We start from the raw sequence: 16509 nt of genomic DNA, 5'->3' as shown, positions 1-16509 counted from the left end.
TTTATCTTTAGAACAGTATTTGGGGCTGGGTGCACCTGTTTGAGCACACATGTTATAGTGCTTACGGACCCAGATTTGAGCCTCTGACCCCCACCTGCAGGGGGAAAGCTTCTGTCTCCCCCTCTTCTCTCCATTTCTCTCTGTCCTATCCATCATCATCAACAACAACAATAAAACAACAAGGGCAACGAAAGGGAATTAAAAAAAAAATACACACCTTAAAAAAAGAATAGTGTCTTATTTTAAAATACAGTATGGGGCTGAGGAGATAGCATAATGGTTATGCAAACGCCTTAAAATCCTGAGGCTCTGAGATCTCAGCTTCAATCCCCAGCACCACCATAAGCCAGAACTGAGCAGTGTTCTGGTCTCTTTCTCTCAGTATCTTTCCCTCTGTATCTACTCTTTCTCATTAGAATAAAGTAAATGAAAATATTTTTTAAAAAACACAGTATGTTTATAGCATTTATGAAAATGTGGTGTCTAGTGTAATTTCTGAACCGAATTTTCTAACTTCATTTTTCAGCGTATACAGGAAGAGATAAAAAATTTAGTCAAGTTACAGACCAGTAATACTTCCTGGGCTTCCTATAACAGTTCTTTAAGCAAAGAAACATCTGCAGAAAGTCAAATGGGTTTTTTTTCTGAAAATAGTGAGAGAAATGAGTCTGTTGTCAGTTACCCTGACTCTCAAGAACCTGAAATGCAGCAAGAAACAACTATATCCCAACCAGACTGCAACGTGGATGGCAGCTCGGTGAGCAGCGGCTACGGTACCTTCTGTGTCTCAGAATTAAATACGTACAAGTCCAAGGACCCTAAAGAGTTCATGGAGCACGAAGAGGTTTCGCCAGGACAGTACAGAAGGACCGTGGTGCAGCCGGAGTCAGTGACAGATGCTGTGAAAAATAATAGTTTTTATATACGCCCCACTGAAGAATTTTGTGCACCTTTAAAGGATGATAGTCCCATCTTTCCTGATGAATTTGAACACAATTTTCTTAATGATCAGAAGATTTCAGAAGTATACAGTGGCAAAACAAATAGGTAGGTAGAACTTCTCCATTTGAAGAGAGCTTTACTTGTTCTCTATACTTAAAAATTTTGTAAATAAAAGTTTTTAGCTGGACTATATAACAAAATGGGGTATGTATTTAAAGATTTATTATTTTGGGGCCAGGTAGGTGTGCACCGTGTTGACTGCACACATTATCATACCCAAAGGTCCAGATGGAGCCCCCAGTCCACACCTGCAGGGGAGATGCTTCATGAGTGGTAAAGCAGTTCTGCAGGTGTCTTTCTTTCTCCTCTATTTCTCTCTGTTCTAATGAAAAAGAAAGAAGGAAAAATAAGTGACCTTTGGGAGTTGTGCAGCGTGTTAAGCATACATGGCACAAAGCTCAAGGACCGGCAGAAGGATCCCAGTTCAAGCCTCCGGCTCCCCACCTGCAGATGGGGGTCGCTTCATAAGTGGTGAAGCAGATCTGCAGGTGTCTGTCTTTCTCCCTCTCTTTGTCTTCCCCATCTCTCTCCATTTCTCTCTGTCCTATCCAACAACAATGATAGCAATAACAACAACTACAACAATAAAACAACAAGGGTAACTAAAGGGAATTAAAAAAATAAATAAATATTTAAAAAAAAAAGTGACCTTCAGGAACAATGAGTATCCTGGTGGCATTAAAAAAAAAGTTAAATAAATAAAGACGTGTCCATTTTACTATGAAAGTAAGAGTCTTCGTGGTTCGGGAGGTGGTGTAATGACTAAAGCACTGGAGACTCAAGCATGAGGTCCTGAGTTCAATTCCCAGGGGCAAATGTTCCAGAGTGATGTCTGGTTCTTTCTCCTCCTGTCTTTCTCATTAATAAATAAATAAATAAATAAATAATCTAAAAGAAGAAAATAAGAATCTTTATTGTTAGTTAAAAATAAGTAGAGCATACCATATACTAATCTCATATATCTTTCTTGCCATTTTCAGTGTTTATTAAACTGAAAGTGGGAAATATTAGCAGAAAAATACTTTTAATGATGTCTTTTTATTTACTTATTTATTTTTGTTATTTTTTTCTTATTTTTGTTATTTTTTAAAGCTTCCTTTGAGTTCTTTTTTTAAAAAAAATTTTAAATTATCTTTATTGAGTTTGTAGAGACAGCCAGAAATAGAGAGAAAGGGGGATATAAGAGAGGGAAAGAGACAAAAAGATACCTGCAATATTGCTTCACCACTTGTGAAGCTTCCTCCCCTGCAGGTGGGGACCAAGGGCTCAAACCTGGGTCCTTGCGCATTATAACATGAGCAGTCAACCAGGTGTGCCACCACCCAGCCCTATGATGTCTTATAAAAAAAAGAAAAATTGGGGCCTGGGCGGTGGTGCAGTAGGTTAAGTGCACATGGCATGAAGCACATGGACCGGCTAAGGAACCTAGTTTGAGCCCCATGCTCTCCATCTGCAGGGCAAAAAATTAAAATGAAACAAACACACACACAAAAAAACAGTAGTCTGTAAGAGACTGAATGTAAACCAAAAACAAACAAGATGTATTTACTTATTAGAGAATTCTAGAGCATTGTTCTGACAAATGTGGTTCTAAAGATCAAACCAGTATTAAATCATTAATAATAATTAAAAAGAAGTCAAAAAAATAAAACACACAAGGGCAACAAAAAGGGAATAAATAAATATTAAAAAAAAAGGGGGAGTTGGGTGGTAGCACAGTGGGTTAAGCACAGGTGGCGTGAAGTGCAAGGGCTGGCGTAAGGATGCCGGTTCGAGCCCTGGCACCCCACAAACGGGAGTTGCTTCACAGGTGGTGAAGCAGATCTGCAGGTGTCTGTCTTTCTCTCCCCCTCTCTGTCTTCCATTCCTCTCTCCATTTCTCTCTGTCCTATATAACAACGACAACATCAACAACAACAATAAAAATTAACAAGGGCAACAAAAGGGAAAAATAAATATTTAAGAAAAAAATGAGAAAACACAAAGCAAAACTTGGACTGGGTTTGATGTATTGCACCAAAGTAAAAGACTCTGGGTTTGGGATGGGGGTTCAGGTCTTGGACCATGATGGCAGAGGAGGACCTAGAGGGGGTTGAATTGTTAGAAATGTTAGTCATGTACAAACTACTGTATTTTAGTGTGGACTGTAAAACATTAATCCTCTACCCTAAATGTTCATCTAAATGTCTAAAGTATTTAGTGGACTAGCAGTCTAGCTCACTTGGATAAGTGCACATGACTCAGGTCCTAGCTTGATCTCCACTGCTCTGGAGGAAGCATCAGGGCTGTGGTGTCTTTTGCTTCCTCTCTCTGCCTTTATTTATTTATTTATTTATTTATTATAATTTTTTAATAATTGACGTTGACAGTGACTTTAATTTTTTTATTATTATCGTTATTTATTGGTCAGAGACAGCCAGAAATTGAGAGGAGGGGGAGATAAACACCTGCAGCTCTGCTTCTCCACTCATGAAGCTTTCCCCCTGCAGTTGGGGTTCAGAGGCTTGAACCCCAGTCCCTGTGCACTGTAATGTGTGTGCTTAACCAGGTACATTATCTCCCGGCCCCTGTCTTTAATCTTTTAATTTTACTTTATGTATTTATTATTAGATAGAATCAGAGATAAATTGAGAGGGGAGGGGACTAGGGGAAAGAGGTAGAAAAACACCTGCAATCCTGCTTCACCACTCAGCCTGCAGGTGAGGACCAGGGGCTTGAACCTGAGTCCTTATGCTCTGTAATGTGTGCACTTAACCAGGTGCACTACCACCTGGCGGGCCCCTCTTTCTTTCTATGTGAAAAGAGTCAGCCTGGGGTAAGTTTTGGTGACAACAAGGCTTTTAGGTATAGCGGCACAATCTTGTATACATACATATGGAGATATATTTAATATCCACTGCGCCACCTCCCAGACCACTATATTTAGTATATTTAGTGTTTTTTTCTTGCACTCCAAGCCTAAAGATTGTGCTTATTATTATGCATATGTTGACTTGTTTGACTTTGGTGATAAGACAAAAAGAATCTTATTCAAATGAGCAAAATAATGTCCTTTTGCTGCTATTAGAAAAATGATTCAGGGGGCCAGGTGGTGGTGCACCTGGTTAAGTGCACATGCTACAGTGCACAAGGCCTCGGGTTCAAGCCCCTGGTCCCCACTTGCAGGTGGAAAGCTTCATGAGTGGTAAAGCAGTGCTGCAGGTGTCTGTCTTTCTCTCTCCCTCTCTTTCTCTCCTCCTTTCTCAATGTCTCTCTGTCCCCAATAATAAATAAATAAAATAAAAGACTCAGGCAGGGGAGACAGTATCATGGTTAAGCAAAATTGCCAAAGGCTCTGAGATCCTAGGTTCAATCTCCAGCACTGTGATAAGCCAGAGCGGAGCCGTGTTCTTATAAAAAATGAATACTTGGGGGCCGGGCGGTAGCACAGCAGGTTAAGAGCACATGGCCACAAGGCCCAAAGTGCAAGGACCGACAAGGATCCCGGTTCGAGCCCCCAGCTCCCCACCTGCAGGGAGATCGCTTCATGTCTCTCCCCCTCTCTCTTACTCTCCTCTCTCGATTTCTCTCTGTTCTATGCAACAACAATGACAGCAGTAACAACAACAATAATAATAACAACAACAACAATAAATAACAAGGGCAACAAAAGGGAAAAAATAACCTCCAGAAGCAGTGGATTCGTAGTGTAGGCACGGAGCCCCAGAGATAACCCTGGAGGCAAAAAAAAAACAAAAACAAAACCTTTATTTTTCACTGATAGAGTATCTTGCTATTTATTTATCTATTTTTTCTTTTTAAAAAATGTTTATTTCCTTTTTGTTGCCCTTATTTTTATTGTTGTTGTAGCTATTATTGTTGATGTAGTTGTTGGATAGGACAGAGAGAAATGGAGAGAGGATGGGAAGATAGAGAGGGGGAGAGAAAGATAGACAGCTGCAGACCTGCTTCACCGCCTGTGAAGCGACTGCCCTGCAGGAGGGGAGCCGGGGGCTCCAACTGGGATCCTTACTCCGGTCCTTTCACTTTGCACCACATGTGCTTAACCTGCTGCTTTACCGCCTGACTCCCCTATCTTTTCTTTCTTTGTTGAGGGGATTAATGGTTTACAGTCGATAGTAAAATACAGTAGTTTGTACATGTGTAACATTTCTCAGTTATCCACATAACAGCCCCCTCTAGGTCCTCCTCTGCCATCATGCTCTAGGACCCACATACCCCACCTCTCTTACTTGCAATACACCAATTGCTATTTATTTTTGTGTGTGAAGGACAGCATCTAAAGAGGGTACTTTTGGATTCCTCTTTTCCAGTAATAAGTCTATAACATCATGGGCACAAAAGCTGAAGCAGAACCAGTCAAAGAAAGCACATACTGAAGAGGGATGTTTCAAATCCACACAAGTGAAGGAGCAAACCAAGAAAACACCCACCGAGCAGGTAGGTGATGAGTATTTTTGCTCTTTTCCAGCTACTTCTAGTTATATTGGGTTTACTACATAATTGTCTTTGTCCTTTACATAGTATTGTTAGCTTGTTATTTTGAATATCTACCTTTTAGTACCACAAAGGATTATAAATAGTGATTTGCTTTTAAGTATTTTTTAATATTTATTTATTCCCTTTTGTTGCCCTGTTTTATTGCTGTAATTACTGTTATTCTCATTGCTGTCATCGTTATTGGATAGGACAGAGAGAAATGGAGAGAGGAGGGGAAGATAGAGAGGGGAGAGAAAGATAGACACCTGCAGACATGCTTCACTGCTTGTGAAGCGACTACCCTGAGCCTGGGGAGCTGGGGGCTTGAACCTGGATCCTTATGCTAGTCCTTGGGTTTTGTGCCACATGCGCTTAACCCTTTGTGCTACCTCCTAACTCCCAAGTATTTTTTTTTAAAGATTTTTAAAATTAATTTGTTAATGAGAAAGATAGGAGGAGAGAGAGAAAGAACCAGGCATCACTCTGGTACATGTGCTTGGGATTGAACTCAGGACCTCCTGCTTGAGAGTCCAGTGCTTTATCCACTGTTCCATCTCCCGGACCACAGCTTAAGTATTTTTTTTAGCCTGTGTATAAAAACTAATGCAGAATAAAATACGTGAAAATGAAATGTTTTGTAAAAGTTCTAATTCTGGGGTTTGGGTGGTAGTGCTGAGGTTAAGTGCACAAGCGCGAAGCTCAAGGACCGGTGTGAGGATCCCTGGTTCGAGCCCCGAGTTCCCCACCTGCAGGGGAGTCGTTTCACAGGTGGTGAAGCAGGTCTGCAGGTGTGTCTGTTTTTCTCTTCAGAGAGGGTTTGTCTTCCCCTCCTCTCTCCATTTTCCTCTCTCCTATCTAACCATGAACAGCATCAACAACAACAATAATAACCACAAGGAGGCTAGAATAACAAGGGCAACAAAAAGGGAAAAAATATGGCCTCCAGGAGCAGTGGATTCATGGTGCAGGCACTGAGCCCCAGCAATAATAACTCTGGAGGCAAAAAAAAAAGTTCTCACCCATCCAAAGAGATCTGTGTACACGTATGTTCTTGGCAGCACAGTTTGTAATAGCCAAAACCTGGAAGCAGCCCAGGTGTCCAACAACAGATGAGTGGCTGAGCAAGTTGTGGTATATATATACAATGGAATATTACTCAGCTGTAAAAAATGGTGACTTCACCGTTTTCAGCCGATCCTGGATGAACCTTGAAAAATTCATGTTAAGTGAAATAAGTCAGAAACAGAAGGATGAGTATGGGATGATCTCACTCTCAGGCAGAAGTTGAAAAACAAGATCAGAAGAGAAAACACAAGTAGAACCTGAAATGGAATTGGCGTATTACACCAAAGTAAAAGACTCTGGGGTAGGTGGGTGGGGAGAATACAGGTCCATGAAGGATGACAGGGTACCTAGTGGGGGTTGTATTGTTATATGGAAAACTGGGAAATGTTTTGCATGTGCAAACTATTGTATTTACTGTTGAATGTAAAACATTAATTCCCCAATAAAGAAATAAAAAAAAGTTCTAATTCTTTGGCTATAGCAAAGAATACCTTTAGCCAGAGCATCCTTTTAATTGTTTTAAGAAAACCTTTCAGGGGCTGGAGTAGTGGTGCACTTGGTGGAGTGCACATATTACAATGCTTAAGGATGTGGGTTCAAACCCCTGGCCCCCACCTGCAGGGGGAGAGACTTCATGAGTTGTGAAGCACGACTGTAGTGCTACTTTCCCCATTCTCTCTCTCTCTCTCTCTCTGTCTTATTTATTTATTTTTATAGTCATGTCAGATAAACTGCCCCCCCCCCCCCGCGAGTCCATTGAACCTCAGAGTCAGGAAGAGGACAATATATTTCACTTCAGATTTTCCACTTAATTTTTTTAATATTTATTTTTTTTTCCTTTTGTTGCCCTTGTTTTTTATTGTTGTGGTGGTTATTGTTGTTGTCATCGTTGTTGGATAGGACAGAGAGAAATGGAGAGAGGAGGGGAAGACAGAAGGGGAGAGAAAGATAGACACCTGCCGACCTGCTTCATCACCTGTGAAGCAACACCTCTGAGGGTGGGGAGCCGGGGGCTTGAACTGGAATCCTTGTCCCGGTCCTTGCGCTTTACACTACATGCACTTAACCGGCTGCACTACTGCGCGTCTCCTTTTTTTTTTTTTTTTTTTATAGAAAAGCAGAGAGAGAGGGAGAGTGAATTGAGAGTACAACACTGCAGCTTCTTCCAATACAGTGGGGACCAGGCTTGAATTTAGGTTGCACATATAGTGAAGCAGCACACTGTCCAAATGAGCTATTTTTGCTGACTCCCCCCAAATATTATTTATTTATTTATTTATTTATTTCAGTAAATATACTATTTCCACATATTCCTATTTGGGAACACAGTAATAACACCAGAAAAATTTTGATTTGAGATTAGCTCATACTTTTGTTAAACTTGATAGGAGGCATTTTGAGCCTTTGTTGGAATTAGTTACCAAGTTTTTGTATGTAAGATGTAGTCTGCTGTGGCCCAGGAACTGATGTAGTGTATAAAGCATTGGACTTTCAAACATGAGGTCTTGAGTCTGATTCCTGGCACTGTAGAGTTCTCTCTCCCTCTCAATCATAACTAAATATTGTCAGTAAATAAACCCTTTTTTACTTTTTTAATTTAGCATCTCACTGCTCAGCTCTGGTTTACAGTGATGCTGGAGATTGAACCTGGGGCCTCAGACATAAATGTCTTTTTGCATAAACATTGCTATCCCTTCAACTTAAGTAAACAAATCCTTAAAAAGATACAGGGTCTGGCTGTGGTGTGCCTGGTTGAGTGCATATGTTACAGCACACAAGGACACAGTCTAGTCCCCACCTGCAGGGGAGAAATTTCACTAGCAGTGAAGCAGGGTTGCAGGTGTCTCCCTTTCTCTCTTTTTCTCAGTTTCTCCCAAAATTCTCAGTTTCTCTGTTCTGTCAGATACATAGATTTAAAAAAATGAGTCAACACTCATTAATTATTGGTTTGTAGTTTTTAGAGGCAATTTATTGTAGTTTTGATGATAAAAAAATTGCTGGAGACGGGGAGATAGCATTATGGTTATGCAAAGAGACTCTCAGACCTGAGCCTCCAATGTTCCAGGTTGCCTGCCCCACCATAAGCCAGAGTCGAGCATTGCTCTGATAAAAATAAAAACAAAATAAGCAACAATAAACCAAATTGTTTTGGCCTTCACATTAATTTTTATACTAAATGTTTTTTAATTGTAGGCACCTCAAATTTCTTTTGGAAGTACATGGCAAATTTAAAATACAGTTTTGTTCTGAACTAATGAAGTAACACCCATTTCTGAGTTTCTTTTTAAATTTTATTTATTTATTAGATAGAGATAGCCAGAAGTCGAGAGGAAGGGGGAGACAGAGAGAGTAAGAGACAGAGAGACACCTGCAGCACTGCTTCACCACTTGCAAAGCTTTTCCCCCTGCAGGTGAGGACTGGGGGCTCGAGCCTGGGTCCTTGCGCATTGCAACATGTGTTCTCAGCCAGGTGTACCACCACCCGGTCCCAATTCCTGATTTTCTTCTTCTAGATCAAAATAAACTTGTGAATTACACAGGCAAAGGAAACCTTTCGCTGTTATGTCCTGTCATTTTTGTGTTCTTATAATTAATGGGATAGCCTGGCTTGCTTTCCTCATGAACCTTCTAAAGATTTGTTTGAATCTGGGTTTGACAGCTGGCTCTAATTCCTTGGGTCAGCAGTTTGCGCCTAATGAGTTCTAGTTGTCAACTAATAGTTTTCATTTTTTGGCTTGTAGCTGGATTTCATTACTGCTACACGTCCTCATGCTTTTTACCTCAATAAGCCAGATGGAAACCCAAATTCATGGATGTCTGATTCAGAAACAGGTATGATATGTGTGTGTACTTATTGAGAGAATGGAAGAGATCAGCATACTGCTCTGCTGTGGTTTATGTGGCATTAGGGATCAAATTCAGGGCCTCAGGGTGGGGAGATAGCATAATGGTTATGCAAAGAGACTTTCAGGCTTGAGACTCCTAAGTCCCAGGTTCAACCCCCACACCACCATAAACCAGAGCAGAGCAGTGCTCTGGTAAACACACACACACACACACACACACACACACACACACACACACACACACACACACACACACACACACACACTCTTCTGTATGCTAATCCTGTGCGCCACCTCCCCAGCTACAGATACTTACACTACTTACACTTTTTTTTTTGGGGGGGGGTTGGTGGGGGAGCCCACTTGCACTTTTTTTTTTTCTTGCTAAGGGAAGAAAGGAGAGAGAGAAAGAGAAGCAGCAAGTGACAATTCCCCCCACCCACCCCCACCCCCCGGCAAGTCAGGTCATGAGACCTTTTCTGAAAACTATGGCTATTCTATTTTTTAAAAATATTTATTTATTTATTCCCTTTTGTTGCCCTTGTTGTTCCATTGGTAGTTATTGATGTCGTCATTGTTGGACAGGACAGAGAGAAATGGAGAGAGGAGGGGAAGACAGAGAGGGGGAGAGAAAGATAGACACCTGCAGACCTGCTTCACTGCTTGTGTAGTGACTCCCCTGCAGGTGGGAGCCGGGGGCTCTAACCGGGATCCTTACGCTGGTCCTTTCACTTTGCATCATGTGAGCTTAACCTGCTGAGCTACCGCCTGACTCCCTCTAGCCAGAGTTCTTAAGATTGTGCAGACCTGCAGGAGGGAGCCTGTCTTTTCTCTGCATTAGCAGGGAGGCTGCATGTGTGGATACATTATTATTTATTTTTGCCTCCAGGATTATCACTGGGGCTCAGTGCCTGCACTGTGATACTGGTAGGCATTTTTTCCATTTTACTGGATAGGACAGAGAGAAATTGACGGGGGAGGGGGAGAGAAAGACAAGAGGGGGGAAGAGAAAGACACCTGCAGACCTGCTTCACCACTTGTGAAATGATCCCCCTGCAGATGGGGAGCCGGAGGCCTGAACTGGGATCCTTGCACAGGTCTTTGCATTTTGTATTGTGTGCGCTTAACCCATCACTACTTGAGCCCCTGGATACATTCTTATTTGGGAGCTTTTTGCACTAGGTGCTTTCTGCCCTTAGAATTTCCTTTCCTCTATATGGGAAACTCTCTCTCTCTCTCATTTATTGCCTAAATGAGCAGGATGACTTTGGATGGAGAGAGAGACAAAGAGGCAGAGAGAGTGGAAAAGGTAATAGGAATGAAATTTTCTCCAAACTGATGGATGCCAGGCTGGAACATGGGTCATGCACATGGCATAGTAGCACACTCCACTGGTCAAGTGAGCTATTTTGCTGGGCCCCAGCTCCTTAACTGAGACCCTCGTGGAGCCAGCCCTGATCTACCCTCCTCCCCCTACCACACACACAGAACAAATCTCCTTTTACTTGATTTTCAAATTAAAAAAAAAATTTTTTTTATATTATTTATTTTCCCTTTTGTTGCCCTTGTTTCATTGTTGTAGTTATTATTGTTATTGTTATTGATGTTGTTGGATAGGACAGAGATAAATGGAGAGAGGAGGGGGAGACAGAGAGGGGGAGAGAAAGACAGACACCTTCAGACCTGCTTGACCTCCTGTGAAGTGACTCTCCTGCAGGTGGGGAGCCGGGGGCTCGAACCGGCATCCTTACCCAGGTCCTTGTGCTTCACGCCACATGTGCTTAACCCGCTGCACTACCGCCCGACTCCCGATTTTCACATTTTTGCATCAGAGTGCCTACCACATTCTGACACATCATATCTACTGTGTGAATTACTTACCCAGCCATTCCTGTCTCTTCTTCCCACTCCCACCCCAGTACAGTAAGTACTCAATAAACATTTGTGAACTATTGAATTCTTATTTATTTATTTCCTTTTGTTGGCCTTGTTTTATTGTTGTTACTGATGGCGTCATTGTTGGATAGGACAGAGAGAAATGGAGAGAAGTGGGGAAGACAGAGAGGGAGAGAAAGGTAGACACCTGCAGATCTGCTTCACCGTCTGTGAAGCGACCACCCTGCAGGTGGGGAGCCAGGGGCTCGAACCGGGATCCTTATGCTGGTCCTTGCACTTTGCGCCACGTGCGCTTAACCCACTGCACTACTGCCCGGCTCCCTGAACTATTAAATTCTTTATATTGTTTCTGTATGCTTTTGTAAAGAAAATGCCTGTTTTTTGTAATTTTTTATTTATTTATTTATTAATGAGAGGGATAGGAGGAGAGAAAGAACCAGACATCACTCTGGCACATGTGCTGCTGGGGATTGAACTCAGGACCTCATGCTTGAGAGTCCAACACTGTATCCACTGCGCCACCTCCCGGACCACAATCTTTTTTTTTTAAAGATTTTATTTATTTATTCATGAGAAATGATAGGAGGAGGAGAGAGAGGAAGAACCAAACATCACTCTGGTACATGTGCTGCCAGGTATTGAACTGTGGACCTCACACTTGAGAGTCCTGTACTTTACCCATTGCATCACCCCCTGGACCACAAACAGTTTATCATCTTTAAATATATTGTGACCTGGGAGTTCGCATGGTGTATGAGGCATTAAACTCTAAAATATGAGGTCTTGAGTTCAATGCTCTGGTTTTCTCTCCCTCTTATTAATAAATGTACTCTTAAAAAATAATAAAGTGTATTTTATTATTTGTTTCCTTGCTTATTTATTTTACCAGGGCACTGCTCAGTTCTGGCTTGTGGTGGTGCTGGGGATTTTTTAAAAAAATTTTTTAATGTCTCAGAGTTTTTAAAAAAATTATTTATTTGATAGAGACAGCCAGAAATTGAGAGAAAGGAGAAGACACAGAGGGAGAGAGAGAGACAGAGACACCTGCAGCCCTGCTTCACTATTCATGAAGCTTCCCCCCTGTAGATGGTGACTGGGGGCTTGAACCCGGGACCTTGCGCATTGTAACGTATGCTCATCCAGGTGCTCCATAACCCAGCCCAGGTGCTGGGGATTTAATCTTGAACCTCAGAGCCTCAGGCAGGAGATATTTGTATAGCTATTATGCTATCTCCCCATCCTAAAACAAGTAAATTTTAAATTTCACTGGCTCGTCACTATATCACTCTAGGTACACCTGATCTCATCAAAGTTGCACTGGTTTATCTTACTTTTTTAAAAAAAATATTTATTTTATTTATTTATTCCCTTTTGTTGCCCTTGTTGTTTTATTGTTGTAGTTATTATTGTTGTCGTTGTTGGATAGGACAGAGAGAAATGGAGAGAGGAGGGGAAGACAGAGAGGAGGAGAGAAAGATAGACACCTGCAGACCTGCTTCACCACCTGTGAAGCGACTCCCCTGCTGGTGGGGAGCCGGGGTTCGAACCGGGATCCTTATGCCGGTCCTTGTGCTTTGCGCCACCTGCGCTTAACCTGCTGCGCTACAGCCCGACTCCCTATCTTACTTTTTATACACATCAGTTTTGGAACTGGCACTGGGAGGGAGATAGTTTACCTGTAGAGAAGATACATTATCATGTATTGGGTCTGAGGTCAAGCTCTGACAAGTCATGGAAATAGTAGATGCCACTAAGGAGTCTAGTGGATGGTGAAGGGTTTTGTGACTGTGACATATCTAGTCTCTCTCCCTGCTAAGGATATGGACCCACGATGCTGCTCAGTGGTTTCATATATTATGTATGGGGCCTGTGGCTTATTCTTTGCTGCTACATTAAGAAAAAAAAAATTAACTTTCTGTGTCCAGATAACCAAAAATGAGGTTTTTTTTTTTTTTGTATGTGTGTGTTTGGTGTTTATTTTCTTCCCTTACCCTTTCCTGTTCTGTCTGTGTGCTCACATTAGGACTGACTTACTGGAAGCTGGAAGAGAAGGACATGTATTGCTCTTTGCCCGAGACTTTAGAAAATATATTTGCACCAGCCTCCTCAGATATGTCACCAAGCCAACAGGTAATTTAACATTATTTTATTTTATTTTTTATTTAATTTTTTTTTTTTTAACCAGAGAACTGTTCAGCTCTGGCTTATGGTGGTGTAGGGGATTGAACCTGGGACTTTGGAGCCTCAGGCATGAGAGTTTGTTTGCATAACCATTATGCTATCTACCCTCCACCCACCAACAGGTAATTTTAAAACACTGTGTGTGAATGTGTGAGACACACATAGATTTTGCATTACACAATAGTACCTAAGTACTCCATTTCAATTTAATTTTTGTACTTTTCAATTTATGATATTCTTTTCTAAAATTTTTTTATTTATTCCCTATATTGTCCTTTTTATTGTTATAGTTATTATTGTTGTCATTGATGCTATTGTTGGATAGGACAAAGAGAAATGGAAAGAGGAGGGGAAGACAGAGAGGGGGAGAGAAAGATAGACACCTGCAGAGCTGCTTCACTGCTTGTGAAGAAACTCCCCTGCGGTGGATTTGTAGTGTAGGCACTGAGCCCTAGCAATAACCCTGGAGGCTGCAGGTGTCTATCTTTCTCTCTCCCTCTCTACCTCCCCATCTCTCTCAGTTTCTCTGCCCTGTCAAATAAAAATAATAATAAAGTATAAATAATGGCCACCAGAAGCCATGCGCCAGCACCCAGTCCCAGAGATAACTCTCATGACGATTTTAAAAATTAATTGAAGAAATAAATTTGGGGGGGAAGGCGGAGGCGTACCTGGTTAAGTGCACCCATTACAGTGTGCAAGGACTTGGGTTCAAGCCCCTGGTCCCCACCTGCAGAGGTGAGGCTTCACAAGTGTTAAAGCAAGGCTGCAGGTGTCTCTCTGTCTCTCTCCCTTTCTCCCATCTAAGTACTAACCGGCCCAACCCTGCCTAGCTTCTTCTTCCTCCTCTTCTTCTCATTCTTCCTCCTCCTCCTCTTCTTCTCCTCATTCTTCTTTCTTTCTTTTTCTTTTTCTTCCTCCAGGGTTATGGCTGGGACTCAGTGCCTGTACTACAAATCCACTGCTCCTGGAGGCCATTTTCTCCATTTTGTTGCCCTTTTTTGCTGTTGCTGTTGTTGGATAGGACAGAGAAATTGAGAGAAGAGGGGAAGACAGAGAGGGAGAGAGAAAGATATATACCTGCAGACCTGCTTCACCACTTGTGAAGCCACCCCTCCTGCAGGTGGAGAGTGGGGGTGGGGGTGGGGGCTTGAACCTACACAGGTCCTTGCGCTTTGCGCCATGTGCGCTTAACCACTACAGTACTGCCTGGCTTCCAATATTCTACTTTATCTTCCCTTTATTGGCGGATTAATGTTTTACAGTCAACAGTAAATACAATAGTTAGTACATGTGTAACATTTCCCAGTTTTCCACATAACAATACAACCCCCACTAGATCCTTTGCCATCCTGTTCCAGGACATGGAACATGATGGCAGTATTCTGCTTCTTGACATGAATTTAATCAGATCAGAAGTTGTCTATGTGTTTAAGTCACTCATTTTGAAGTCTCTTCTCACCTCAACACTCGGTCCTTATTTTATTTTGAGTAGGAAAGGCCTTTCAGTCTCTGTTCTTTGGAAGTATTGTTTTTTATTTTATTTCTTTTGTAATATATTTTTTTGCCTTCAAGGTTATTGCTGGGGCTCGGTGCCTGCACTACGAATCCAGTGCTCCTGTAGGCTGTTTTTTCCCTTTTGTTGTCCTTGTTGTTTTATCGTTGTTATTATTAGTAGTGTTGTTCTTATTGCTGTCATTGTTGTTGAATAGAATAGAGAGAAATTGAGAGAGGAGGGGAAGACAGAGGGGGAGAGAAAGAAAGACACTGGCAGACCTGCTTCACCATTTGTGAGGTTACCCCCCTGCAGGTGGGGAGCTGGGGGCTCAAACTGGGATCCTTACACGATCCTTGCACTTTGCACCATGTGTGCTTAACCCGCCATGCTACCACCTGGCCCTCTCTTTGGAAGTATTGTTGGGCTGTTAAATTTGGGCTTATACTATTCCTTTTATTAATATTGCTAGGAGATGTGACATTCTTTTCATTCTGAGGGAGACTGATGATAGACAATGACTTTTGAACTTGTTTTTAAAAATGTGACAGTCTAAAACTTATTTGAATTTTTTTTCAAGAATCCTTTTAATGGTGCTGATCTTGATATCAGTAAACTTTTCTCATCATTGATAATGCCACTTAAATGATTTTGTTTCATATCTTTAAGTTTAATACTGGTAATGAGATGAAGCTCCCATCACTGAAGGATATTTATCATAAAAAACAAAGGGAAAGCAAGCAGTTACCTGAGAGGAATCTCACTTCTGCTTCCAACCCCAGTCATCTACCAGAGGTAAAGTTGGCCACACTCTGCTGAATGAAACTGAAAGCTGCTTCGTGACTCTTAACTTTCATCTTAAGCTTTCTTTCCTCTAGGACAACTAGTCTACTCCCTTCTAATCAAGCAAAGCAAAAACAAAGTAGTGATCATAGAACTGTAACTCTGTCTGTCTTCTTTCCAGGTACTGACTCTAGATCCAACAATACACATGAAGCCAAATCAGCAGATTTCAGGGATTCAACCCCAAAGCTTTTTGAATGTTCTTAAAGACAGAATTTCTTTTTCCCCAGACTCTGTTCTAGAACCTAGCATGTCTAGTCACTCTGATATAGACTCATTTTCACAAGCAAGTAATATCACTTCTCAGTTATCTGGATTCCCAAAATATCCATCAAATTCAAAAGCCTCACCAGTGGACTCTTGGAAAAATCATGCATTCCCAAATGAAAGTAGGACCAATTCCCCGTTTCCTTCAGTGTACACTGTCACCAGTAATGACATCTCAGTCAACACCGTGGAAGAAGAAAACACGGTCATGGTAACTTCAGCCTCAGTCAGTCAGTCCCAGCTTCCAGGTACAGCCAACAGTGTCCCAGAATGCATTTCACTGAATTCCCTGGAAGATCCTGTGATAATATCTAAGTATGTATTTTAGTAAGTGACTTTTTTGTAGTCATAATAGATTTTCTGTAATGTGCGCTTAAATTGATGAAAATGATTTTTATTGCAGTAATGTATAATATATATGTACATAACACTTTA

General features: G+C 41.6%; 1 protein-coding gene across 12 annotated transcripts in view; it reads left to right on the top strand.

Moving 5' to 3' along the window:
• MPHOSPH9 (M-phase phosphoprotein 9) overlaps positions 1-16509 on the top strand; it is a 93953-nt gene that overhangs the window by 18778 nt on the left and 58666 nt on the right. For 10 of the 12 annotated variants that reach the window (XR_009550406.1, XM_060193237.1, XM_060193236.1 and 7 more), the window contains 6 exons: positions 527-1047; positions 5316-5442; positions 9288-9378; positions 13312-13418; positions 15634-15759; positions 15929-16389. Coding sequence is in view for 11 of the 12 variants with exons in the window: in XM_060193237.1 (XP_060049220.1) it covers positions 527-1047; positions 5316-5442; positions 9288-9378; positions 13312-13418; positions 15634-15759; positions 15929-16389 (1433 nt within the window). In the remaining variant the exon portion in view is untranslated. The remainder of the gene's footprint in view (positions 1-526; positions 1048-5315; positions 5443-9287; positions 9379-13311; positions 13419-15633; positions 15760-15928; positions 16390-16509) is intronic. The other 2 variants (XM_060193241.1, XM_060193235.1) reach the window with 1 other exon arrangement.

Source organism: Erinaceus europaeus, chromosome 6 (assembly GCF_950295315.1).
Source record: "Erinaceus europaeus chromosome 6, mEriEur2.1, whole genome shotgun sequence".
Classification (NCBI taxonomy): Eukaryota; Metazoa; Chordata; class Mammalia; order Eulipotyphla; family Erinaceidae; genus Erinaceus; species Erinaceus europaeus.
The sequence above is the reverse complement of the archived record's forward strand: the minus strand, read 5'-3'. Positions and strand labels throughout refer to the sequence as shown.